Source organism: Rhipicephalus sanguineus, chromosome 1 (genome assembly GCF_013339695.2).
Source record: "Rhipicephalus sanguineus isolate Rsan-2018 chromosome 1, BIME_Rsan_1.4, whole genome shotgun sequence".
Classification (NCBI taxonomy): Eukaryota; Metazoa; Arthropoda; class Arachnida; order Ixodida; family Ixodidae; genus Rhipicephalus; species Rhipicephalus sanguineus.
In genome coordinates, this window is record NC_051176.1 from 150,314,060 (window position 1) to 150,342,046 (window position 27,987).

The 27,987-nt window shown below is 47.0% G+C and overlaps 1 protein-coding gene across 1 annotated transcript; it reads right to left on the reverse strand.

The window, feature by feature from the left end:
• Positions 1-13,455: 13,455 nt before the first annotated feature.
• Positions 13,456-21,313, reverse strand: LOC119400205 (uncharacterized). The gene is made up of 2 exons (XM_037667211.2): positions 21,128-21,313; positions 13,456-15,994 (listed from the first exon to the last, which is right to left on the reverse strand). The coding sequence occupies exons 1-2, from the start codon at positions 21,167-21,169 to the stop codon at positions 13,748-13,750; spliced, it is 2,289 nt and encodes a 762-aa protein (XP_037523139.1). The 5' UTR covers positions 21,170-21,313; the 3' UTR covers positions 13,456-13,747.
• Between the last annotated feature and the right edge of the window lie 6,674 nt (positions 21,314-27,987).

The window sequence follows — 27,987 nt, forward strand, 5'->3', positions numbered from 1 at the left end:
GTTTTGAGTGAGCGTAGAGAATACGCACAGATATCTTCTGTAGATTTTAGGCAGTCTTCATGTGAAAGTTGTGTTGGTTGTGTTGGTTGTTTTTCGTGTACTTAGATATGAGAGGATAACGCTAGATAGCAGTGCGGATGGTAGGAGCAGACTTACTTGTTTTAAAATTGGTTGTTTCAGGGATCTAGAGCCAGATTATATCTGCTTTTGGTGTTGTTTTGCTTGGACGGCCAAAATGATCCATCTTGTAGGCATCTCCTCATCCATGAGTGTTGTAGCTTTGCCGGCACGAAATTCTGCCAAAATTTTAGAGTAGCGGGTTTTTCATTTCTTTGTGTGTTTTGAGAAGCCTGGAGAGTTTTTAGCGAGTCCAACGCGCTTGATCGCGGCGTGGCATTGTGTTGTGTGGTTCGCTTTGCTGCTGTCGATCATTGTGAGGTGGTTTGGGAGTTTGTTGCGAGTTCGCAGTTGCGGTTCCAAGACAGGACGTCGTCCTCGTCACCAGCCTCTCTCTTCGTGCCCAGCGGTTGTGAGCGCTGGCCAGTCGAGATTTTCCGGGCGGCGGAGGAGCTGTTATGTTTGGCCTGAAAATTCATCGAGGCAGACGCCATTGAGCGTACAGCTGTCTACCGGAATGCTGTCTTCTCCCCCCGTATCGGCGCTTAGACGGAGGCAGGAACGCCAGTTCTTCCTGGAGGAGCCTATGCCGAGCGAGCGAGCAGGTCGCTGTCGACGGATTTCCCAGAAAAAGGACGTCGGAATTCGGAGACCCCTTTTTGGCTTGTTGTTCTCTGCGTGAGATAGCACCACGGGAGAGTTTCTCACCCAGCCACATCTGCCTTCTACCCTACCGCAGCAGGGAAAATTAACCTGCGCCAGAGGGAGCGGTCTGCGTGTTTTCCGGAATTCGACACACCTGCTTTATCGTGCGTTTTGGTCAGCGTGGGACTGCGCCGTTGAAGACGCTCCCATCAACCCAGGTGGGGCCTTCACCCGTGGCAGCCATCATTCAACGCTTCTTCCAAGTATTACTGGCAGTGGAAGCGGAGGTCATCGGCCCTTTCCCCTTTGGACTGAAACTCCTCGCCGACCTTCTCACCTACGAGTCTTCGGGGCGTGGCGAGTGTATTGTGTGACTCTTTGCGTCCTTTCGGGAGGCCGGACGCCAGGACGACAGGTCACCGGATTGGCGGGAGACGCTGACACCGGTTTGCCTGTGCTTCTGCAGTGACGGTCTCGGGGCTATAAAAGCCGAAGACTTTTGACGTTATTTCTCTGCTCTGCTCTCTCTTTTCACCTCCTGACTTCACCATGTAAATAAACACGTTCCTTCTTGAAAGAACGCGCCTCCTCACTGGGAATCATCAGCTATGGGGACGGACGGCGGGAGCCAGCTACCGTAACGAGACCCGCCGAACCCGACTCCTTACAATACACAGCTATAAAATCTACAAACAATATTCGTAGTTCTTAAAACTAAATTGCATGTGAAAAATAACAAAAGCTTTTTCTGTTGAGAGCAAGATAACATTTTTAATTGTTTTTGCAACTACCGTTAGAATCCAGACGGCGCTACCATCGCGTCCAAATTCGTCCCCATTGGCTCTATGGACATGTCACTCGCTTGCTGCCAGCAGCGACAGTCGTCCGCGCGCTTTTCGTCTGGCGTATGTGTACTTACGTTGACCACTGTTGGGTGCTGTGTGGTAGATGTTCTCTGACTGTGTCGCATGCAACAAGAACAGTAGAAGAGTATCTGAACCCCGTCCGCCTCGGCAGTGGGCCATTGGCCAGCAAAGTAGTACGTTCTCTTATGCTTTCCTTTAGTGAATAAGTCCGTTATGTAGTGCGTGAATGAAGGTTTTTGTTTCTTTTTGCAGTCGCGTTTTCCTAAACCCATAGTCCCGTACCGTGTCGTCTGGCGTGGACGTAGACCACTGTTGGGTGCTGTGTTGCGTACAACGAGAACCGTGGAAGAATTTCTGAACCCTGGCCTCCCCGGCAGTGGGCCATTGCCCAGCAAAGGTACGTTCTCTTATGCTTTCATTTAGTGAATAAGGCCGTTGTGTAGCGTGAATGAAGGATTTTGTTTCTTTTCGCAGTCGCGTTTTCCTAAACCCATAGTTCCGTACCGTGTCGTCTGGCGTGGACGTAGACCACTGTTGGGTGCTGTGTTGCGTACAACAAGAACAATGGGAGAATTTCTGAACCCTGGTCTCCCCGGCAGTGGGCCATTGCCCAGCAAAGGTACGTTCTCTTATGCTTTCATTTAGTGAATAAGGCCGTTGTGTAATGCGTGAATGAAGGTTTTTGTTTCTTTTCGCAGTCGCGTTTTCCTAAACCCATAGTTTCGTACCGTGTCGTCTGGCGTGGACGTAGACCACTGTTGGGTGCTGTGTTGCGTACAACAAGAACCGTGGAAGAATTTCTGAACCCTGGCCTCCCCGGCAGTGGGCCATTGGCCAGCAAAGGTACATTACGTGCTCTTATGCTTTCCTTTAGTGAATGTGTAATGCGTGAATAAAGGTTTTTGCTTATTTTCGCACTCGCGTTTTCCTAAACGCGCAGTTCCGTATCGCCGTGCATGCCTCGGTGAAATCGACATCATTACTTCTGCTTCGTTTTCCTGATGTAATGGTTTGTAGCTGGCAGACTAGCCTTGTTAGGCTTAGTTTAGCATGTCTTTTTGTGGTACCGTGCATTTGTTAGCTTTGTTTTTTGTGGTATGTCGCAGCTGTAGTTCAGTTTGTATTTGTTCAGCTGTGTGCGCTTGCTTGTTGTCTCTCTCCCCAGCATGTCAAAGCTTAGTTGGGATAAGCGCCATGCTCAAATCAGCCAATGGCGGAACTGTGGACAAACACGCTATGATTTGCGGACTAAAACATCATTTTGTCGAGAGAAGAGGGAGCAATTTTTAGGTGACTTTGAGAATTCATTCTACAGTCCAGGCCACGTGATGCGCTATAATATTGGCTTGCGTGTTCTCGGGAGCCTCGACTACCGATTGGCAGCGCTTTCTGACCATGCTCAAAAAATGTTGCAGGGCCTCTGTAAGGTAGCGATACCGGCTAGGTGAAACTGATTAGCTCCTATATTGAGGATTAGAAAAGGGGAAAAGTACAGTTTGCCTTCATAGAATGGGGAAATTCTCTTGCAGTTCATTGCAGTCAGTGATCCAGTTCCGTAATTCGCTCCTGAATACTCCTTGATCGCATGCTTATTCAAAAGATGTTACCTAAACAATCTTCTCGGACCTCATCGAGGTTGTGTGCAACCTAGTATTTTGAGTGATTGGGAACAAATGCATCACACACAAGGCTTGGTTGTGTCCAATATGAATGTTCTCAAGCTTGCAAGAAATGTTCTCCGTTACCATTTAATGGTGATGACACCATACTGGACACCCTTGATGGAAGACGGTTTGTAGCAGGTTTCAGCTTTGTACTTGACTCTTCACTGCAGGTAATGCCCTGACTCATTTTATCGTGGATAAAAGACATGTTAGATTGGATAATAATTAAATTTCGTCTTCTCCAGTTAATTACTTAGCTGCCATGTTTTTTTTTTAAATAATTTAATCTACTTTTCTTGAAGCAGTGCGCCTTCATGTCACATTTTTTGAGGGAAAGACCGACAGTCTCTGCGTATCTTAATACTTTTTCAATTTACGATAGTTTTCGGTGCCCCCTCAAAGTCGTATAATTGGGGCTCCATTGACGTGTTTTGCAAGAGAGCCACTTTAAGGCATGAAATAGAAAGAGCAATGTGACAAGTTTCTAGTCCAAGCAATTTCATGAACTCATTTAAACGTGGGAGCGTCAGTCAGCGCCGCCAGTAGCCATGACGGCGAGTGTGGAACACTCTTTTTCTGCCTGTTGGCGTCACGTAGCACGTGAACTTATTACGAGCTGGCAGCTGACCAATAATCCCTCGCATACAACCTGAAAGCATCAAGTCTGCCAGAACGAGGCCCTCGCTATGAATGAAGGAAAGAAGGTAAATGTAAAGGTCAGCTGCCAGCTCGTAATAAGTTCACGTGCTACGTGACGCCAACAGGCAGAAAAAGAGTGTTCCACACTCGCCGTCATGGCTACTGGCGGCGCTGACTGACGCTCCCACGTTTAAATGTACATATATACACTATAAAGTGGACGGGGGGATGGCCGCCGCGGTAGCTCAGTTGTTAGAGCATCGGACGCGTTATTCGAAGGTCGCAGGTTCGGTCCCTGCCCGCGGCAAGCTATCTTTTCGTTCACTTTTCTTTCTTCACATTTACCTTACATTTACTACTGAAAACATCCCCTATACTTTCCTTGGCATTATTGTCTGTTAGTTCTCATTAATATTGTGTATAACAAAGAAAACGAGCCCTTGAAATTAACACTTCTTTCCTTCATTCATAGCGAGGGCCTCGTTCTGGCAGACTTGATGCTTTCAGGTTGTATGCGAGGGATTATTGGTCAGCTGCCAGCTCGTAATAAGTTCACGTGCTACGTGACGCCAACAGGCAGAAAAAGAGTGTTCCACACTCGCCGTCATGGCTACTGGCGGCGCTGACTGACGCTCCCACGTTTAAAGGTACATATATACACTATATATAAAGTGGACGGGGGGATGGCCGCCGCGGTAGCTCAGTTGGTAGAGCATCGGACGCGTTATTCGAAGGTCGCAGGTTCGGTCCCTGCCCGCGGCAAGCTATCTTTTCGTCCACTTTTCTTTCTTCACATTTACCTTACATTTACTACTGAAAACATCCCCTATACTTTCCTTGGCATTATTGTCTATTAGTTCTCATTAATATCATCTTACTTTGACAAGACAGCGGCGGCAATCCATGTCACGTGTGCTGCATTTGACGTTTACTTATCTTTTATATGTGTGTGTGACGCGGAATAAGCCTTTCAGTTGCGAGTCAGCGCTTGTTGTGTGCGTCGTTTCCTCCCCTTTAGTGTGCTCGTTTTGTTGGTGCGCTGATGTTTGAAGTATGAACCGATACCAACTCGCCCAAGTTGCCATTTTACTCCAGTTTATTTCTAGTACAAGGGCCCCTTTCATGTCACCTAACCTTCTTCAAGACCCAGCCTTTTTGGCTTCGACAATAGCCGCTTGTGTGTGCCGTGCTAGGATTGCGTCGTGGCATATTCGCTATGGGACTATCCCACCGGAGATCCAGTTGATGTGTGGGTGTTTGAAGCCTTCGACCGGCCACGCAAGAAGACTTTGCTAAATTCTTCAGGCCGAGTCATGGAGTCAGGTGAGACTGCTGAAAGACTATCTGGGGGTAACTTGTCAAAATTACAAGAGAAGACAAAAACAGCTTGGCATCTACAAAGAATGGTGTGCCGTCGCCGATGCGACTACAGAGAGCTTATGGAATAGCATTCGCCCGACTTTGCCAAGGAGAACAAAGGTTCCTGAGCTTTCAGGTCCTTTCCTTAACCTCGCAGGGGCGCCTGTTGCAGAAAATCATCTCGAAGTCCTCAAGTTTGGTCCGAAATTTTGCTTGGAACCGAATTTAAGACCTGTTGACACCTTGGTTATGGCGAGGAATGTTGCAAGGATGGAACCGGAAGGAGAGAAAAGACGATGCATATCAGAGTGCGTGGATGAGCTTATACGATGCAATCCACAGAGCGGCAGAGCAGTCACTAGGATGAAATCCATTGGGAGAAACTTGAGGGACAGGAACTTCAAGCTTGTGACGGCTGACAAAGAAGGCTTTTTCGTGCTATTGACGGATGGTCAATACGAGGTGACGGCTGATGCCGCCTTAGTCAAGAATTTCAAGCAAGTAGACGTAAAAACCAGAAAGTGAAGGAGCAAGCGAAGAAGTTGTTGGAAGCAAAAAATCTGACGCAACTCGTGAAACAAATGGGAAAAGCAAAAGAAGCTAATCTACAAGTATTCTTCACTATCAAGACGCACAAGCCGGAGCGACCGTTCCGCACAATTGTATCGGAAAAGGGAAGTTGGCAGCATGTGGTCTCTGGTTTTTTGCAACGCATGCTCAGGAAGGTTTGACGGGTGTTTTGCCTTTAGCGCTGACGTTGCTGATCTGTTTTACTCGCTGCCGCACCCAGACTTACTTAAATGTGTCAAAGGATGCACCACCGATGACAACAACGAGCTTCAATTCATTGAAAAGAGTGGGATTTGGGTCGAGTCCTTCACCGAATTGCTCACATTCTACTTGAATTCTACGTTTATTACCTGGAAAGGAAAGGTGCTTCTTCAAAAAAAACGGTGTATGTATCGGGTCAAGAGTGGCCCCCATACTAAGTGATATCTTCCTTGAGAAAGTCGACAGGGCACTTAAAGTTAGACTGGCTGATACGGTGAAAGGCGTTTTTCGATACGTCGATGATTATTTAATCTTTCTGCCAAAAGCAATTGGACCCGAACGCATAACTGAAGTCATGAACGCACTCCAAGAAGAAGGCATGGGACTATGCTTAACCAAAGAAATGCCCTCAGACCACCAGATTCGGTTTCTGGATTTACAGCTTGACTTTCAAAGACATCATACGTGCTGGTATTACAACCCAAGGTCTACAAAACCCCTTTTAAATTTTAAATCGGGACATTCCAAGATAGTGAAGCGAGGCATTGCTGCTTCGACGCTAGGATCAGCTCTGAAGAAGTCATGTGAACACCGAGCTAATGAGAGCTTTTTTAATCAAGTGCGAAGATTGCAGGAAGCAGGGTTCCCTCTTCCCGTTGTGTCTTCAGTGTGCGAGAAAGTGTTGCGGCAGGTGAAGAAAGGATCCCATGGTACGGCCGATCGACAGAAACCTACAAAATATGCGGTTATTCCGTACAAGCACAAGTTGGGCCACGGGCTTAAGAAGGTCGGGAACAGGTTCGGCGTCAACATTGTGTTCTCTGCCAAAGACAAGCATAGTAGGTTGTGCCCCATGGTCAACCAGGAAGCTCGTCACAAGAACAAATGTGAAATCAAGCATGCCCAGAAGTTTGTGCCGTGTGAGGGTGGGGTCGTGTACAGGATTCCTTTTTCTTGTGGTAGAACGTATTATGGACAGATAAGCACGAGGCTTAAGGAACACAATGCTTCTTTGAAAACAGTGGCGAGTTCTAATCTGGCCTTGCACGTTCGTTCGTGTGGATGCTCCCCCGTTTTCACAGATACGAGGATTGTCTATAAGCACTGGCAACAGATTAATCGGGAGGTGGCAGAATCTTATCACATTGTTAAGGAAAAAGATAATTTTGTAAGCCAGGCGTCAGTTGATCTGTGCGACAAAGAATTTGATTTTCTGCGACAGGTGTTTCCATAATTTCATCTTACTCATCTTACTTTTACAAGACAGCGGCGGCAATCCATGTCATATGTGCTGCATTTGACGTTTACTTATATATGTGTGTGTGATGTGGAATAAACCTTTCAGTTGCGAGTCAGCGCTTGTTGTGTGCGTCGTTGCCTCCCCTTTAGTGTGCTCGTTTTGTTGGTGCGCTGATATTTGAAGTATGAACCGATACCAACTCGCCCAAGTTGCCATTTTGCTACACTGTTGCTTTCAACTCACTTCATTCTCTTGTCATTTCGCCAGTATTGAAACACTCTTACGATTATATGTGTAGTAATCTTTCAGGGCAGTGCATTGTACTCATTGTGTGTAACAAAACATTGCAATAGCCTGAGAAGAGTATTGCGCATTTGATGTGTGATCAGATGTGCTATGTGCTATATACCTAAAAGGAACAATGTGAGGTATGCAGCGTGCTCTGCATAGGAGGCAGTACAATACAACTGCTCTTTTATGCCGAGACACCTACACCTACTTCCAAAATTATAAATACTAAGAATAACAGAGAGCTGAGCTAGTTGGTAAGTATTCATTCTAAAAAGACAGGGCGTGCAAACACGGACACAAGAAAAAAATCAGGACACCACAAACGCCGACTAACAACTGAAGAGACGCACAACGGCTGAAAAGAAAGAAGGCGCGAAAACTTATCTGCGCATGCCCGTGCACCAGGCGAACCTATCAATCCGGCACGCGTGGCGGTCTACGTGGAAGATAACTGTTAAGGCATTTGATTTCTTCTTTATGCATGTTAATCGACGGTTGCCTCAAGCATGCGCTGCCACTATTCTCGATATGCCATGCTTCAATCATCAGGCGCGTTTCTTCATTTCTATGACGGTACAACACTGCGCATTCATCGAATTTTGGCGTGCACTTATAATCTCGACAATGTAAAGATAGATTAGAAGGTGAGCCTCCTGTTAGCGATCTCTTATGTTCCAACAATCTCTGATTAATGCATCGGCCCGTTTGTCCTACGTAGAAGCGGCCGCAGCTGAAAGGGACCTTATACACCACACTCGTACGGCAATCAGTGAATTTGTTGGTGTGTTTTACGAAACAAATATCGGTCCGCTTCTTGTCTTTTACAGTTGTTAGTCGGCGTTTGTGGTGTCCTGACTTCTTTCTTGTGTCCGTGTTTGCACGCCCTGTCTTTTTAGAATGTATAAATACTAAAATTTGCAAAATAGTGATTTGCAACGATTAATTTCAGGTTACAACAGTACATATAGCGAGCACTCAAGTGAGCGAAAAGTATTGTGGCCTACAGTCTGTCGAGCGTTCATTTTTGAGAGCCATAATTAGTACACCGCACAAGCCGCTAGACATCATGTGGATGCAAGTTTAAAGAATGAACATATTTTAATATGTACTGATGGGCTAGTTAGTGAGCCATGATTTTCAAATAGGCAGCGCACAAAAGGCTATCAAATACTCACACATAAAAGACTGAAACAGGCGATGTCAGCGCTTCTGTTTGCGTCTTTTATGTGTGCGTATTTGTTGCCCTTTTGTGCGCTGCCTATTCGAAAAACATCTTTTAAATGTACAGAACATCCAGCCTTGATATCCATACAACGTACTGAAAGCGTGATCCGGGTGCATTTTAGATGATCTATAGTACGTCTGTGAAACGTTATATGGAGAAATGTAGATATCCAGAAGATGTACTGAATATCCCAAGACTAGCATTCTATGGATATCTAATAGACATTCATGGTTTACTGGTTTTGTGTGCTGCCTATTCGAAAAACATCTTTTAATTGTACAGAACATCCAGCCTTAATATCCATACAACGTACTGAGAGCGTGATCTGGGTGCATTTTAGATGATCTATAGTTCATCCGTGAAATGTCCTGTGGAGAAATGTAGATATCCAGAAGATGTACTGAATATCCAGAGACTAGCATTCTATGGATATCTAATGGACATTCATGGTTTACTGGGTTGTCGAGATAGCGATTTTGATTTCATTTAAGTTAGGGCGAAATCATTGCACTGCTGTTTGGAAAAGAACAAATAATTTTTCCTATTCTTTGATTGGCTTAATTATCTTTTGGTTTCATTAGTAGTGTCTAACAAAAAAAAGAACCCCTCGAAAAATTCCCCTTCGTTCGTTAAGATTACGACAGACATTTACGTTAGCCCTAAAGTAAAAAGCAACTGCAAAAACGTCTAACTTTGTCATTTAATTACTATGCCTCGCTTGTCTAAGCTTAGTTCGCTTCCTTTACGTTGCTGAATTGTAGGTACCTGAGAAGATCGTAACGACATCATTGAGAAGGGAGAAATAAGTTTCCACCACAATACGCGTAAAAAAGTTCGAAAGAGCTTTGTTCACCATAACTTGATCGGGCGTTCTGTTCCTTAGGACGTTTATAAAAGAATAAAGTAAGAATTACAAATGTAGATCTGAACGATGTGATACGCGTGGAGTGTTTAAACATACACTAAGAAACTCATATAATAAAGAGAAAAAGAAACGGCAGCTCAAGATTACAGTCAAGAACCGAAACCGAAATGAAAGCTCTTTTTTGTTTCGGCGGCGACATCCTGTGCGAAGCTGTGGAACTAAGTCACGGGCTGAAAAAAATGCTGATCTATCGCCCGGAATCGAACTGATGACGGCGCGGTGATGCCGCGCTCTGAACTTGAGCGATTAGCTCGCTCGGCCACGGTGGACGCCTTGTCGCCTGTGGTAAGCAAGGGTTTATCAATTTACCACGAACATTTGAACGACCGCGCTTCAAAAAACGCGTTAGGGAACAATGTTATGCCAATTGCGGCAAGTTGAGAATGTCTTCAAACGGAAGCTGAGTGTCAGGACTGCATGTGATTTCCTGACCATTAACATACCTTGCTTAGTTTTACGACAGGGACCGTTTTTATCTCGAAAAGCAGGCCACATTTTTCGCCGTTTCCATAGACTCCCATTGTGCAATCTTTAACTGCTCTGGGAACAAAATTGAAGCTTACTGCAACATGATCGCTCCAGTCCTCTCGTGCGTTTAGGTTCCCAGAAGCGCTCTGTGGTCTGCGTTTTTCAACATTCACCCTCTACACTTAATTATTCAGGAAAAACTCGCCAGTTCCATTGAAAACGCGCTAGCTTCGCGCCGGGGCCGCCAGGGGCGCTGGCTGTGATGTGTCCACAAAAGCTGGATATGAGGCATGTTTAAGAAGTGAATATTGATGTTTGGACGTGTTCAGAAATGTGTTCTGTGTGATTTGGCGTGTTCTGGCAAATTGCCAAAAATCCTGGTTGCTGTGTCTATGGGCTAACACGACATAAACAGCATCATTGCGGAACTGTCTCGGATGTGGGGCTAAGATTCTGCAAGAGAAAAGTGTGTCTTGGAGAAAGTCTGATAGCGCCGACGGTGATGGTGCAAAAATGCGCCTGGAGTGTCTATGTAATCATAGGCGTGCGCACGGGGGGGGGGGGGGGGGGACTATTCACCTAAGAGGGGAAGTCGCAAAGTCAGCCCCACACATTTACATAATAGGGAGGGGGGCGCAATGTCAGCGCCATACATTGACATAATTGGGAGGGGGGGCGCTGCGACGAACCTTTGCACCCCCCCCCCTTGAAGGGGAACCTTGCGCACGCCTATGCATGCAATTGTTATTGCAATAGAAGCATGGTATGACGTTGAAGCACCGTGGTTCGTATCACAAAACTGGCTTCATTGCTGCGGCACTCGCGCTAAATATCTTCAGGACATGAAATATTTTCAGTTGCAGCGTCACCGTCATTTCCTATCCTTCGCATCTTTTGACGGTTGCCTACAGGACAGAAATCTACAGGACAGAAATGCCTTTATCTCCACGAGCGTGTACTCCAGCAGGGTGAATACGACGAGTGATAAACTTTCCCGCCATAAACGACGCCGTCGACGCCCGGTACGTGCGTTACATAAACAACGAATCAAATAAGTCAGCGGACACGCCTTCTAAGCAGATTCACGACCCCTTAATGAGACGTCTTGCTAGCGACATCTTTAAGGCGTCAAATTTGGTTAAAGGTTCTTTCTGTGCAAAAAAATGAAAAAGTGCATATCACCTTCTGTGCATATCGCAGAAAAAGAGTGGCTGTTTCTTTCAGGGTATGACTAATTAGCGGGTAGATGATACGCTTCATGTTGTAGCGTGCGCGTGTGCGCGGGATGAGGTGTATAAATATACGTGGATGCGGCAATAAATTGGTTGTAAGTCCGGCGATGGTGTGTGCTTGATTGTGTCGATGCTTCCGTACACGATGTCGGCGATAGCAAACCACTGATGCGGACGAGGTGACGAGTCTAACATCGGAGTCGGAGGCGTTTAGTCACTGCAGGCAGGCGGCCTCCAGGTGAGAGCAGGATATTCTGCCCACGCAGGCGCCATGGTTGATCTTGGTCGGCACTTGTACTGGTGCTGTGACTCGCGTGCCAACCTTGACGACAAACTCCGCCCTCCCCGGAGCGATTCAAGTGTATATGGCCAGCGACCGGAACAGCAGGAACGTATTGACTCCACGTAAAGACGATTACTCCTAGGAAGCCTGAGACCGTCCTGGCGCTGTCGGGATCCTCGTGTTCGAGCCCAGAACCCAACACGGGGTGCTATTCTGGATATTGTCAAATTGCGCCATGTTGTCAAATTCCGCCATTGGTCAATATGGCGAAATTCGGCAGTGTGCAGAATAGCGCGGGAATAGCGCCCCCGGTCCCTGGCACCAAAGAACTTGCTTGCTTGCTCCTTACTACTGGCTCCTACCCATTATGGGGGATTGGCGAACGAGCCCGTGGGTAATGTAAATATAACCATTAAGACATAACGGCAGCTCTTCGCTGCTGGTTCTTGTTCTTGTTCCTAGTCGATGTGGCTCACACCCACTGTGGCGGATAGACTATGAAATCCCCGAGTTTTGCTTGTTTACGTGCTCTTAGGTTAGTTACGCCAGCCACTACGGAAGATTGGCCAAAAAGCCGGCGGTTAATGCAAATGAAAAAAAAATGAAAATAAAAATATGACGTCATTTTGGTCATATGGCCTTCTCAGCGTTCCAGGCCGTCGTTTTACATCTTTTTCCTCTACCGCACTTCATGCCATCTTGTCACTGACTGCCTCTCTCCCTCGTCCGCTTACCCGTGCCACCGATCACCAATGCCATCATCTGTCCAACGCACGACTCTTGTGCTACTGTCGTTTTGTAATTTCACCGCGTTTTGCGCCACTCGCGACACAACACCGCACTTTTAACCACTGTGCTGCCGTACTATACTCTCAAGAGTATAGTACTACCGCACTAGGGCCACACTAACGCTGCTAAGGCAGACAATTGCTGATATGACGAAGACGAGTCCTCTTGTCGACATGTTAACTGGCTCGAGTGACACTCCCTGTTCAAAAATTTATCATATGCGATCCAAGTGACTTTTCTGCATGTGGCCAATCTCAACAGATTCTTCCTTTATCCTCATAATGTGATGCTCCCTCGTCCTCAGCTCACAATTTCAGCCATTCCTCACCAATTTTACGAAGCCTATTCTCACCTCACCTCTCATCACGTGACGATGAGGGAAGTACCATCATGTTTATTACACATAAATCTTGTTCATCTTTCACTAAGAAAACTTGGTTCATTTCTTGTTTTTTCTTCTTAGTTTTCAAATTGTCAACTAGATGAGTTTACCAGAAGCACAGCTCCATGTTTTAATACAATAATATTTGTTGGGGTTTTCCGTCCCAAAACCACGATATGATTAAGATGGACGGCGTAGTGGAGGGCTCCGGAAATTTTGACCATGTGGCGTTCTTTAACGTGCATCTAAATCTAGGTAGACGGGCCTCGAACATTTCGCCTCTATTGAAATGCGGTCGCCGCGGCCGGGATTCAATACCGCGGCTCAGCAGTCGGGCACCATAGCCACTAGACCACCGTGCCAGGATTGCTTGGTGTTTTTTCCTATATTCTTTTGTAATGAGGTCCTCCTTGCAGCTCCTAACTACGGGGCGCCCTGTGCATCAGCAACATTGCGTGCATATACCCTTTGTAAAACTGGCATCATTATTGAATAAATATGGCGTGACTTATGCTGCCAGCTATACACGAAGACAACACAAGACGAAGTGATAAAATGTCAACACTTTATTCACAGCGCGTGGACTAGACAGCAAAGTCCATGGTACAAAAGCTTTAGAGTCAGCGAGACGTAGAACCAACACATTATAATCTTAGAACAACGCTACAAATGTCTGCAGATGTTAGGAATTATCAAACATATGTTTGGGAATGACAACAGGCAAATTATCGAGCATAGAACACGCGGGAAAGTTCCCTGTGCGATTTTTAAGACAAATCCAGAGTCACTCGAACACTCGCACTATCAGCATAGATGCACTGGAACTTGGGAGGAATCTCCGAAAACTAAGTTTATTGAGCACGACGCGGCTTGTTTTCGCGCTTCTTGGCCTCGAAGAAAATCTTGACCTGCTCAATGAAGTCATTATCGAGAGTGTACAGCTCACTTGTCCTTTTACCAGACACTTCTATTTGTCCGCCAGCTCGAGTGACACCAGGCGGCACCCGGGGCAACTCTCTTTCTGAACGTTTACAGGCTTCCGCCATCTTCGACTCCAACTCTTGTTTATCGCAACCAGTAGCATGCCGCAAAACCGCCCAGCAGTTGTTGCAGGCCTTCATGCGAATAAAAGCATACATACATGCTCCCGTACAGCTGTTTCCGAGGATAACGTCTGCAGCCCAGTTGATGGCGATCCTGTTGTTATGCAACATCTGCAAGAGAGCCCAGTCATGCGATTCGTTCTTCTCAGGGCCGTACAATAACTGCACCTTGTAAATGGCGTAATTACGCTTAACGCCTAGTCGAAGCTGCGCTTTCAGTTCTTCAAATCCAATTCGGGTGTCTTGCCAGACTGTTAGCTCTGCTATGCTACTGTTCTTTTGGAGGGTTTCTCCGAACGCGATCGCCACTTTACCACACAGCTGCCATCTATGGCCGACGACCACAGAGTAGATTGTTCTAGATAACGCCAACCCCTCGAGTACTGTAACCACAATACCGGCTTCGACGTCCAATAGAAGCGTCACATGTTCAAGCGCATTGCTCTTAGCAAACACATCGGCTAGACACTGGGCGGCAGTGCAGCTCATATAGACGCCAGCCATGCCTTCCAAGTACAACGAAGTCAGGGTTTCCTGCACGCGGTGCACGATATTTAGAGAGTGGTCGCCGTCTAGAGCAGGTGAGTACAGAACTCGGACCTTACGAAAGCACGTCATTCCGTAGGCTTCCCGACACCGCACTAGCCGCCAGTCGCTTTTCACCGCGTACACACAGTCTACACGTTCACCTAGGCCAAGTTCAGCAATACGCCCGAGGACCAAGCGGTTAACCTCCTCGTCCATGAGCAAGATACCGATACGCAGTGTCTCCATCGTCTCGTTATGTGACAGACCGAAGAAAATGAAAAACAAACTCGCCAAAGAAAGATCACACTCTTCCACCGAAAGTTCGACTAGAGATTTGTTCCGGGCAATAGCTTCAGCAAGTTCCACCATCGCCACACAATCCTTACAGAACTTTGACGAGGCTAAACTCGGCGATTTCAGTGCTCGGTTTCGTCCGATCAACTGGGTGAGTTTAAGCCACTGGTCAGTAGCACAATCGCCCATGCGAGGAAAACTAACGGAAAGTTTTAGGCGCCTTAATGTCGAATTTTCGAGCAGGACGTCTGCAAGGTCCTTCAGCGATGTACACATACGAGATCCACAATCAAATATTTCCAAATCAGAGAGGCACGTATTATAACGAAGACGCTTGAAGAGTTCCGCCCAATCGCACGGTGCCTCCAGACACAGTTTGCTGACAGGTGCGCCCAAAAGTCCAGCCAGAGCGGTTTCGTAACCCTCGCTCGCTGGTGTTTTATCCCGTAACTCGAAAGACGTTGGACGGCTGTGCTTTGCGATGGCCCTGCTTAGGACTTGCAACGCTATTGTGGTCATGCTGACGCATTTTAGCACCAGTCTCTTTAATCCCTCGTTCTGTTCTATTACACTGCAAAGTAGCTCAACTTGGTTGTCACTGAGTACTATATGAGCAATGGCGATTTCCGAAAGCTCAGTAGCATTTTCAAACACCTGAGATACTCTGAAATGACTCTGATCAGCAGGCAAGCCTATGAGTTGGACTTTATCAAGGTGACCAACGTTAAGGGAAAGCAGCCTCCAGAATAGGGGAGCGCAGAAGCGCGCGACAGTCGCTACATTGATTACTACTTTGCTTATGCAGCAATGCGTTCGCAAAAGCCAGATGCAGACGCACATGGTAAAGAGGTCGCCTGGACCGAACAGGCTGTACTCTGCATTTTCCAGAGTTTGCAAAGCGAAAGCGCTCTGGAAAATGGCAATCATTTCAACGCCATGTGGTATTAAGACGGTGTTGAACCTGTGGTGGCAAGAGAATGCCCAACAGTCGCCTTCGATGTCTTGTGTGCAGGGATTGAAGAATGACTGCATGCGGTCGTCGTCATCCCGAAAGCGTCTATCAGCCAAATTCAGAAGTCGTTTGATTCTGTGGACGTTTTGAAACACATCTGGAGCTTCTTTGTACAGGAACCATGCGAAGTCATCCATGAGAGCCTCGGCTAACTTGTTTGCCTGAAATAAAAAGAAATAAGACACGGTGGGCACTTGCACTTACCAGTTCTAGTCATGTTTGACTTACATACGTACACGAAGTGTGTGACAATATGCTTCGCTGACCGAAGCGACAGATATGGCTATCAATCGTTCGTAGATTGGAACACTGCCAACTTCAGGCAAGACCAGGACTCGGGAGAAACGCTAAACTTGGAACGTGACGACAGTTTATGCACATTTCACCTGGAATTTTTAATAAGTAATGTCACAATCAACGGTCGCGTCTGGACATAGATACGGGGCTATATTTTCTTTTAAGAGAGAGTTTTTCTGGATCAAGAATGGTATGCATCGATAAAAATGTTTTGATGTAGGCAGGCTATTTTCAGTACTGTCTTTTAAATTTAACTGTCAGTGTACATGCACTTGTAAAAACAAAACCTATGATGTACTTGTGAAAGCAAAACCTATGTGCTGGTTGCTTTTGTCTTAGAGCGCTTTTAGTTTGCGGCCCATTAGTCATGCCATTCGGAGGATATCGGAGGCATTGACACTGGTATGGCTTTATATACAGACGACAGCGAACGCAGCAAGTTGCGATGACGCGTGCGTCGCATGAATTGCTTCGTGCTGAAAAAATTGCTGTTCCAGGAGGTCGTACGAATGTGCACTCTCAATGGAAAAAGATTAGCACACGTGACTGGCGCCTAGATCGCAAAATCGCGACACGTGGCGCTGTTCCTGAGCGCGCCGATGCCGAGTGTCGGAGTAGCCCGAGGGGGGGGGGGGGGGTCACACTATCCCCGAAATTTTCGAATGCTTCATATGTATACATACACGCACGCATACAAATACACGCACGAACGTGCATAAAGTATGGTTCTTGTTTTTTGCGCAGTCGTACTGAAGTCTGTAGAAGAATGGGGAGAGGGCAATACAGATGGGAAGAGGAGTAGAGAATGAGAGGAGAGTGGCGTCCATAGCAGAGGACGCGGCCGGCCGTTTCTACAGACGGTTGTCAAGTCCAGTATGCCCAAGTAAGTGATGAACCGCCTTGAACACCAAGGTGGGTCTTTGGTTCTGGAAGAGGAGGAACCTCTGCGTAGCCGCGCGTGGACCCTGGCGACGGAATGCGGCGATCGTGGCGGCTCGTTGAGTTTGAAGTGAGTACACGCAGATGGTGCTCGAATGTTTCGTCTGCTCCGCACGCATTGCATGCAGGTGACATGGCTCTGCCAAGCCGATGGCGCTGGGCCGCAGGCCAGGAGCAGCCAATGCGCAGACGCAGGAGGAGGGACCACTCCCTGCTGGAGAGTCCCTGGTCAGGCAGCCGGGTCGGAGGTCTCATCCTGGCTACGTGTTCGTCAGGGTAGCAACATAGCAGCAGCTCGAGTAGTATGAGGTGAGCACAGCATGGCCACTCCTGTTCGGAAAATGGAATGTGCTTGACACTCTCGCTGTCGGCGCGCTCGGCCACAACAGCGCCTCGTGGCGCGAGTTCGCCGCTCTGGCCACGAATCACTTGTGCTGTTCTTTTTTCCCCTACGACTGTACGTTAATGAGTCGCATTCTTTTACCATTGGTGGAAAGTTGCTTGAAGAGTCGTTTTCTAAGTGACAAGCACTGACTGGGCTGGCTCACTCCAATTTTATGTGGGTGAAATGCGACTGAGATGCGCTCATTCGGGCTGAGGCGCGCTGAGGTGGCACGGCACAACTGCGCGCATAGCCAGCTATACGAAGGTCCCAACTAGGGTCAGTTGAGATGGTTGCGAGGCTGTTGACGAAACGCGATCCAGAACCATTTGTGAGCGACGTAAGCAAGGGGGTCACGTGTGTTGCAAGTGAAGCGCGACCAGAAGGGAGGTGTCAAATACAATCGATAAAAAAAATTACACCATCTCCCACTAAAGGGAACCATGTGGGGACGCGAAGGAGCGCGTGGGTCGACTTAAAGTTCCGTTCATCACGGGCATCTTGCCCGATGTTAACGCATCCTTGCATGTGGAGCACACCATGAATTCACTGTAGTTGCTGTTACTCGTCCCGAACTCTTGTTGGAGCACCCCACGCGGATTCATCGCGCGTCTAGAGAATTTTTTCCCCGACGCCATCACGAGATTGCTGAGAGAGTGTAAGGGGAGAGACCACAGCGTCTTACCCAGCCCCTTACACAGGCCCGAACGCGCTAGCGCGTGCCAGCGCGTTCTGACTAGGAAACAACGCGTTGGTTCATCGAGCGTCTGCAGAATCTCGTTCGCCGACGCCATCACATGATTGCTGAGAGAGTGTAAGGGGGAAAGGCCACAGCGTATTACCCAGCCTCTTACACAGGCCCGAACGCGTTAGCGCGTGCCAGCACACGTGGTTTTGCCTGGTTACGCCAAGCTAGGACAGCATACGGCAGCCCGGGACCCTAAAGTGCTCTGCACGTATCATCATCAAGGCGGTCAAAGAACAAGACGAAGAAGACTTCTCTTTGGTGCGCGCTCTGCACGTATCATCATCAAGGCGGTCGAAGAACAAGACGAAGGAGACTTCTCCTTGGCACGAGCGCGCGCTCAGTATGTTACAAATAGCTATGGTAGGTTTTAGAAAGCGGACAGTCGCCAATGGAACTACGGACAAAGCCCAGCGCAAAAGCTGCTTCGCATCTAAAATGGCTGAGGTTTAACTCTAGTAAACGTAGTTATGACGAGCGAAAGAATGTTTGGCTTGATTTTGCAAAGACTATGCACACAGTTTTTTTGAAGGGATCGAGGCTTTATGGACAATCGGTTTGTGTTGTAAGGACTGGGGTTGCGTGGTAGTTGCGAACATGGGTGTGCATCGTGCTCGGAGCAGTCAGAAGGACAAGTTGAAGGAAGGAAATACTTTATGTGCAGACTATTTACATGATTCTGATCTCAGTGAACAGGCCTACCAGCACGACCATATTGGCTGGGGCGACTCCCTTAACAACGGACCGGTACGGCCTTAAATCAGGTACCCGTCCATTGTGTGATTGGGGACAAAATGGTACGAGCAGCACGCCGGGTTGGATCCTCCCCCCGATCGTTGTCAAACTGGTATGAGCAGCACGCAGGTGTTGAGAGCGCCATTTTTTGTCCCCTCCATCCCCCTCAGGAATGCTGCGCGTAGTCGTTGGGCAGCGTGGAAGAACGACGACAGGCGTCAGTTGTCGGGGCCGGCTGGGCGAAGACTCCGTTTTCCAGTATCCTTTGTTGGAAAGTAGACGACATTGTGGCCTTTGTGCTGAGGCACAACAGTGTCTGTTTCTTGAATGCTGACGAAGACGGTCTTATGGCCCGTGAACTAGTTAGCAATTGTGGTTACTTTGGCCTGTCTATAACGCGCTAGTCTGGTTTCCGTCTGCTACGGTGTTACAGAAGGTACCTTGCCTTTGCTTGAGATTGCGCAAGCCTTCCGCGTGGCTATATCTACTGGGTGTTTATCTGTTTCTTCGAAGCATTAATTATTTGCCTACGACCCCCCCCCCCTCTTTTTTCATAATGGTCTGTGAATGTTAACGCAATTCGGTCTGTTCATATGGACCATGGTGAGAAACATTAGCTTCAAAATAAATCGATTTTGCTACCCATGCGCAGCTCGCAAAACAATCCCTCATAAACTTGCAAAAAAATGAATTTGATAGATTTAGCCGCGCACATGTCCCCCCCCCCCCCCCCCAAACTAGTTCCCTAGGTAAAATAACAGACTACTTGATTGTGCCCTCGGACGAAGCGCCTGCATATTGACTGGATGATGGGCATAAGACAGGCATGTTTAGACACTAGGCGCATCATTTGCAGGTTTGTTCCGCTTTTCTAGGGTACTCTGGAAATCGTCAGTGTCCGCCATATTGTCAAGTTTGCTATTCGCGGCAGTTTGAACCAATCACAGAGGTCGCAGCAGCCCTCTAGGTCAATCAGAAAGAGAAGACGGCGAAGTTGACATGGCGAAATTCGACAATGTCCTGAATAGCACTTTGGCTGCAATATGGTACAGTCGTGGTCAAAATTATAGATACCACGGGAGCACGTGGCAAACAGCACCATGGCGCCTTCTGACGGGTGCTTGTGAAGCTCGAGAGCGCTCACTGAGCATGCGTGTCCTTTTTCACCTGCCGGCCTGCTCGTTCGCTCGATTCAAGTGCGCGCACCGGAACGCGAGAGAAAGCGCAGGGTGCCACTTCTGCAGTCGCCACGAAAGCACTGAGCGATTATATCGTGGCGACAATGCCAAACATGTACTGGCAGTGCTCTGTGCGACGCACTCTAGGCCTTGTTGTCAGATCGACATATTGATAACTTACCGAACCACTTTCATTCGCGGAACTCATACATGCTGCAATTTCTTGTCGCGTTCCGTGCAAGTATCCTGGGCCCGTTCACATGCGCTGTGAAAGAAACCTGGCGTGAACCGGTTTGTAGCACAACGCTACAAGAAAATGCACATGCATCTAAAAAAAAAGGAAAAGCTTGCAAGCTGACGAAAAATTCTTGCTTGACCCCGAATCAGGACAAAGTGTTCGTCAGGTAGAAAAGTTTTCTTTCCAGGAAATCGCTCGGTGCTTCCGCAGATATTCCTCGGCGACTGCAGAAGTGGCGCCTTGCGCTTTCTCTGGCGTTCCGGTGCACGCGCACTTGAAGCGAGCGAACGAGCAGGCTGGCCGGTAAACAAGGACGCGCGTGCGCAGAGCGCGCTCTCGAGCTTCGCAAGCAGCCGTCAGAAGGTGCCGTGGTGCTGTTTGCCACGCCCTCCCGTGGCCTCTAGAATTTTGACCGCGACTGTACGTTAGGTCTAATTTCGTACGCAATCGTAGATCACATAAAATTCTGTGTCCGCCTGTGAACAAACGCTTTTGCAGTCAGTCACGAGTCGAATACGACTGTCACGGACGGGAGTCACACCCGCGACCTTGTCCACGGCAGCAGAACGCCGTGGCAGGCGACCTTTTACTCTGCTATTTCTGCGCTGCTTTGATGCCGCCTGGCGCTTTTTCACCAATTGCAAAAGCTAAGAATGCAAAAACATGCCTCGCGCGTCATTGCCTGCCATTGAATGCAAGAGCCCGTGAACGAGCTAACGAGTACCGAGCACACCAACAGTCGCTAGCTAAGAATGACACTAAGAATGCAGTTTACAGTACCTGCTGAGCTGCAGAAGGCGAGCTAGATTGTGATGAAGGCATGGTTTCAAGACCATTCGGTGCTGCTGCTGGTCGCTTCTCGCGCTACAGGTGGCTTCAAGCACGGTGGTAATAAACGTGCATGCGTTTGCTATGTGCATAGTTTGCCAACAGGGCACATATTGCGGAAGTCGAGCCGCCATGTCGTGCAGATATCACAGCGCATGCGCATAAGGCCAGTATCCCTCCTTACAACCGATGATATCAGTTCATCGTATTATCGCATTATGTCAGTTTGTCGGCCGAGAGAGATATACATAAAAATACGGCACGCAAGCGGGCACGATAGAATTATTTCTGGAGTAATACTTTTTTTCCTTGAGTACTTGCTTTTGGTGTGCGCTGTCCATTTCTTCGCGTGTCGCGTTGTCGGGGATTGCGATGCATGAAGCTTATGGAATTGGAGCTTGCTCCCAATTCAAAGAATTAAAGGTCCAGCCTTGCAACGCATCGTCGCTCCGCATGCAAATATTTCAAAAGTGTACCTCTCGTTAACTCAAATACAAGCCACCTCGGCGGCTCCTGTGAGTGCAACGTGACCTAAAAATGCCAATACAACACGACGCCTAGTTCGCGGCGAGCTCTTAGAGTCTGCCTGTTAGAAATGTGTAACCAAAACTGCCATGTTGAAATCGGCGGCATCAAATTTTGCAGCCTTTATCCGAGACATAGATAATAATATCTGGGATTTAACGTACCAAAACCACCATATGATTATGAGAGACGCCGTAGTGAAGGGCTCCGGAAATTTCGACCATCTGGGGTTCTTTAACGTGCACCTAAATCTAAGTACACAGGCCTCAAACATTTTCGCCGCCATCGATAATGCACCCGCCGAGGCCAGGATTCGATCTCGCGACCTTCGGGTCTATCCCAGACATCGATGAAAATTCATTGAGACATCCGAGACATCGAGAAACTGTGTAGTCTTCCAGACTATCTGCATACTCGCCATGGTTTTCAACTACTTTCAACAGGATGAACAAGTTCGTGTTCATTGGCTACTTGCTTCGTCGTTTTACTGTGACTGCATTTGACGAAAATTCGTTGAACAGGGATTTTCGCTAGAACCAATATTACATGTTCAATTATTTTCATCGCTTCAAGCCAACATTTTTCCTTGAACTGCAGTCTTGTTACGATGAAACTGCATTTTTAACACTGTACTGTGCAGGTAAATATTACCCATTCAATTCAATACCACCCCGACGTTGTCAAGTACTTTCAGTATATCTCAGACAGCGGTCAGTCAGCGTTGGTTGGTTCCTCACAATGGCGAATTGCTACACTACGATGAAGCTGTGACGAAAGGACTTCTTTTTGGGCGACTTGGCGCTTAGATTGCTTGGGTATCCTCGACTGTGGCGCAAAATACATTTCGTGAAAAATGTGCGTAAGAGAAGAACATGGATCGCCGACTGTCAACTGTTTAATGACAGGAACGCATAGGGAAAAAGAAAGATGCCTCCCGCACATGCGTGAAAAGTCAACACATGACGTGGAATGACATGTTGAAGATAGCATGTTATCAAGAAAGCGCATTTCTGAACAATACAAAGTTATAGATTGTCACTGACACAACCAGACCCTTTCTTTTTGATATAGAAGACTTTCAACAGCTCTCTAGCAGCTGTTTGTTATAAAACAAACTGCTAGGGAGTTGTTGGAAGCCTTCTCTCTCTCTCTCTCTCTCTCTCTCTCTCTCTCTCTCTATATATATATATATATATATATATATATATATATATATATATATATATATATATATATATATATATATATATACATATATATATATATATATATATAATTAGGCAGCTTCGTACTAGTATTGCCAAGCCTGAAGGCATAGAGTTTCCTACAATTACCTATAGAGGGAACTCTGGCGCTCCGATCGTTCAGCCACCATGGGAATGATGGGTAGTACACGGATTTGCCCAATCTTCGTGCTTACGGCTTCGAACGCACTTGTGGCTTTGTTTATTGCTGTGTTTTGGTGTTCGTTTCCGATAAAAGAATGGACCGTTGTGAACTTCGTGACCAGATTTGAATTGGTGAGCCTAAAAAGGTTAAAGTGGTGAAGTGGAACTGCTGACTTTTGCTGAACTTTGTCTTGCGACAAAGGGGGTGCAGGAGACGCGGAGCCAAACGAAGCCGAAAGAATGAAGTTTAGACAAATCCGTGTGCTACCCATCATTCCCATGCTGGCTGAAGCGCCATGCGTTGCAGCTCCCACGGACACTAGCGCCAGAGTTCCCTCTAGTAAGTATTATTAGGAAACTCTACGCCAGAAGGAACAACAGAGCTGGGCGACCTTCCTCGTTTCTCTTTGTTTTTCTCCTTCTGTCTCTCTTTTGTTTCTATCTTTTTATTGTCTGTTTCTTTCCATTTCTTCCTTTCTCTCGCTGTCTATTTCTTTCCATCTCTTTCTTGCTCCTTCTATCTTTTTTTTTAATTTATTCCCTTTATTTGTTTAGTTCTCTGTCTATTTCTTTCAATCTTTTTTTTTTCACTTTCTTCTCTTTATTTCTCTCTCTCTCTTTCTCTCTCTATTTCCCTCTCTCTTTCTGTCTTCCTCTCTGCTTTTTCTATCTCTTTTTGTGTCGATTTCTTTATCTCTCTTTCTCTCTCTGGGTATTTCTTTCTGTCTTTCTATCTTTTTTCCTCTTTCTTCGATTTCTTTCTCTCTATTTCTCTCTTTCTCTTTTTTCTATCTTTTTTTTCTCTCTCTCTCTCTCTTTCTCTGTGCTCTTTCTCTCGTCCAACCGAGTTATTGTACCCCACGCCGGAAAAATCCGCGCAGCGGGAGAGCGTGCGCCGGTCACATACACCTTCGGAGAGCGAAGCAGAAGATGAAAAAAGAGAGAGCGCGCCGGCCTAGTTCTCCGGAGTTCGCGAAAAAAGCAAGCATATCAGGGATGTTTTCTTGATGTTTGTTTCTACAAGGAGAAAAGAAATATTTAAGTCCTGCATTAACTGCGCCGGGAATCCGCTAATATTGTCTAGATGGCATTCCAACAACCAGGCCAGTAGCTAGGAACTTTTTTCGGGGGGGCCCCACTTGCTGAAAACCTCGACTGTTTCAGAAAAACGCCTATTTTCATTATTTATTTTTCTCTCGTACTTCACCAAAATTTCGGGGAGGGGGGCTCTAGCCCCCCCCCCCCCCCTTTGGCTACGGGCTTGCCAACAACAAGTATTTTAGAGCGAGAGCTCTACTCCCCCCGGTACAAACACAGAAAACGCCTGGATGCATGCGTTTGACCCTTTGACCTCCAAGCTCAGCCAAGGTCAATTCCCTCTTCTTCCTCCTCGCACTGCGTCGTCATAGCAACGGACATGTGCAGCATTGGTATGTTCTCATCTCCTGCGCAACCTTTCCATCGGTCGGCGAGAACCGCGAGCCCGCGGGCGGGCACGCCTCGAGACCTCAACTTCTGTCATGTGACTCCCACGACTGCAATACGAATAAAAATATGGACAGTGTGCCGCTGCTTGCCGCACGAAGGCGCCTACGCGCGGGACACCGCTGCGGCATCTTTCCACAGTAGTCGCTGCTAGAGCTCGACGAGCTTGGTTTAACCGCGTTCAACTAAGGCGCTTTTTACCATCCCAGGGTTAGAGCATCGCGTACAGTCAAAGCGTTTTCGCACAATATGAAGACCTCACATAGAAAATGCGCATGCCAACATACAAAACATTTTATGATATACAGTAGCTTGTCTCGAGTAAGTTCATACGCCGTTAGCTTCGTATTTATTTAAGTTCAAAAGGTGCAGCAGAAAATAAAACGTTAGTAATGGGGCATGAGTGGTCTCCTGCTTTTGTCAAATCGTTGGAATGCAGGGTTGCCGTTGGTGTCTACTCTGCGCCCAATTGGCAACATTACGACACCGTCTGGCAACGACAATTGCAAGTTGGCTGCATGGCTACTTTTTCGGAACTTTTCAACTTCCCGTTTATGCTGATGCTACGTGCAAATTTCTCATTCTGATGCACAGCGCGTCTTCTCGTGTGAACTTGACAAAAACAGAGATCCGCCACAAAATGAAGCTGGACTATTCATCTTCAACCAGATTTCACTATCTGAAGCCTGACTGGTATTATATAAACTTTATTAATCAAATTCGGTCTGAGGCTTCACGGAAAAACTACTTCAGAGTTGAGTGCTCCTACTGATTTGTTCGCTGGAACGTTCTAAAATTAGGTTTTATCTCGCAAGAACACTGTCTACTCTACATAAACCTTATGCAGGCGCAATTAATTTAGCATAATTTATTAAGTTATTTACAACTTACCTAGGGCTTGAAGACCGAGCAAGAAGGAAAAAATTGGGTTTTGATTTCCATGGTCTTCCTCATTCAACATGGTATCATTTATATTTGAATAATGAAGACCCTACTCATAATACTGCTTCTGTTCTATTTGGCTGCAAATTTGGCGATGAAAATTAATCACATAGCTCATTTGGCTATTTTTAGCTTGCATTCTTGCTCCTTTTCAAGTCCACCCAACAGCAACCTCGGTGAAATGTAACTTTCATGGCGTCATCTTTTAGAAGGCTCCCTCGCGGCTGTCATTACCACAGTGAACCCCGCTGTCATGTTACGAATACTCCTCCAGTAAGGCTTCCGTATTACCACATAACGAGAATTAATACTGCTTTACTTTCACATGTTCCTCGAATCACACATTAAAACATTCGCAATCTAATATATTCGCATCATAAACTGCAATACGCCTTTCTCAAGAAACGTCACAGCCTGTGGTAAGACTCGAAACAGCGTGACGTCACAGGCGAATGTGCTGTGGCCGCAATCGTTAAAACAAGCCACCGTCACTCTTCTCGATGTCGTGCAGCGTTCACTGCGCTTATTTTATCCTGATGAACATCCATTATTTTGCCAGTAAGCTAGATGAGTAAAATCAGTGGCGGCGCCAGGACTTTCTTCACTTGGGGGGGGGGGGGGGGGGGCACCCACGACAAGTGAGTTCCTTTAGGGAGGGGGCGGGTGGCTGGGAGCTTATGCGCTGTGTTTTGAATATTTTTGCTCTTGGGGGGGGGGGGGGGGGGCAGATATTTCTCTGCTCCCTACTCGCACCTCCCGCTTACGCCACCCCTAACGAGTATTGAAAAAGCCCTGAAGGTCTCTGGATGCGCTCGTAGTTTGGGTTGGAGAACATCGGTCTGGGCTGCAGGGCTGGTGTGCTATCTTTGGCAATGACGGCGCCCAAAGGGAGTAAGTTTGTGTAGATGTTTGCGTAGTTTGATTGTCCTGTATACGGCGGCACTTCTGGACGATTATTAGTGCCGGACGTTAGCTTTAAGATATATTAATTTGGTTTTAAAGTAAGCGTGAGTGCTCATTTGAACTGGCAGCACCTCGCGACATCGCCACTCGTATGACGTAGACCGAGGCCCCGTGTGATGTTCCGCGAGTAAAGCGAGTGTTGCCGACGTCAGAGAAGATTTGCGGGGCGCGCACAATACCACGACGGGCGCCCGGCGAGGACTATTTCACCCCTCTCGCTCTGTTGTCGAGCTGCATTCCTGGCTGCTTCGGCCAGGAATGCTTTTTTTTTTTCCTGAAGCGGAGAGGGGGGGGGGGGGGCACGCGCTTAACATACCGAAGCACCTGCATCGTTTCATTCTTTACCGCGCGTGGGGCCCCGATTCGAAAAATGCGCTTTCAGCGACACTAAAGCTTGAGTGCACGTGATCTCCCGATGTGGGGCGCTAGTTTCTTATAGCATTTAGGCGGGCGTTTCGAACTGACGCAAAATCATTCTTAATTAACGACGCTAGCATTAATTATACGATGCATTAGAGCATTTACGATTCAATTTCCGGATTACCAGACACAAAGCTACAAATTACAGTAAAAAATTCGCAAACAAAACTTTCGCTGTCAGGGGTCCTTTCAGTCAAAATCACACGCACACTTTTTTTGTGTCAGCACCAAGTTCTTGGACACGACTGGCGTACGCTACACGTCGTTCAGCACCTGTGAAAGCAAACACTTTCATTTAGACCAGATACACATGAATGGAATGGGCGAAAATTAGCTTGACCACTGTATTTGGTGTCGTGTATGTCTTTCTGTATACAGCTGTCCTCATGGAATACATCGCCTTTCATCTTCGCAACACCGCTACGCGGAGGTCTCGAAGTATGCGTTGGCATGAACTGTTTGGAATTTGTCGTAGTTTGTGAAGAGTGTGCTGTATTGAATAAATGCATAGTATTAAAATTGCAACCTGTGTGGTGCATCAACAGCGCCCTAGATTACTCGCTGCGTCGGATAAAAATAAGGACTGTCGTACGCGTCGCATTTAATGTGATTGCATTTCATTAGCTTGAATTCTTCGCTTCACACAGATTCCCACACGTAAGTATAATCTGCATAATTTTACTGGAAAAAAATTAGCGCAGCTTCCACTAGGTCGGGCAAGGCTGGGTCACAGCAGAGCTGCTGGTCCTGGCTTGGCTAGGCTTTTATATACCCTCTCACCTCTGTCTCTTTACCACCCCTTGCTATACTATACTAGACATGGCTGTATGCTTGCTCTTTTTTTCTATCTTTTTTTTTATCTGTGCCTTTCTATCTTTTTATCTTTTTCTCTCTTTCTTCCCTTTCTTTCTGTCTATTTTTCTCTTTCTCTTTCTTCCTATGTCTTTCTATCTTTATCTCTCTTTATTCCCTTTCTTGCTCTATATTTTTTCTCTTTCTTTCTATGTCTTTCTTTCTCTCTCTGTTTCTCCCTGTAGTCGTTCTCTCGCCCTTCTATCTTTTTCTCTCTTTCTCTGTCTCCGTACTTGT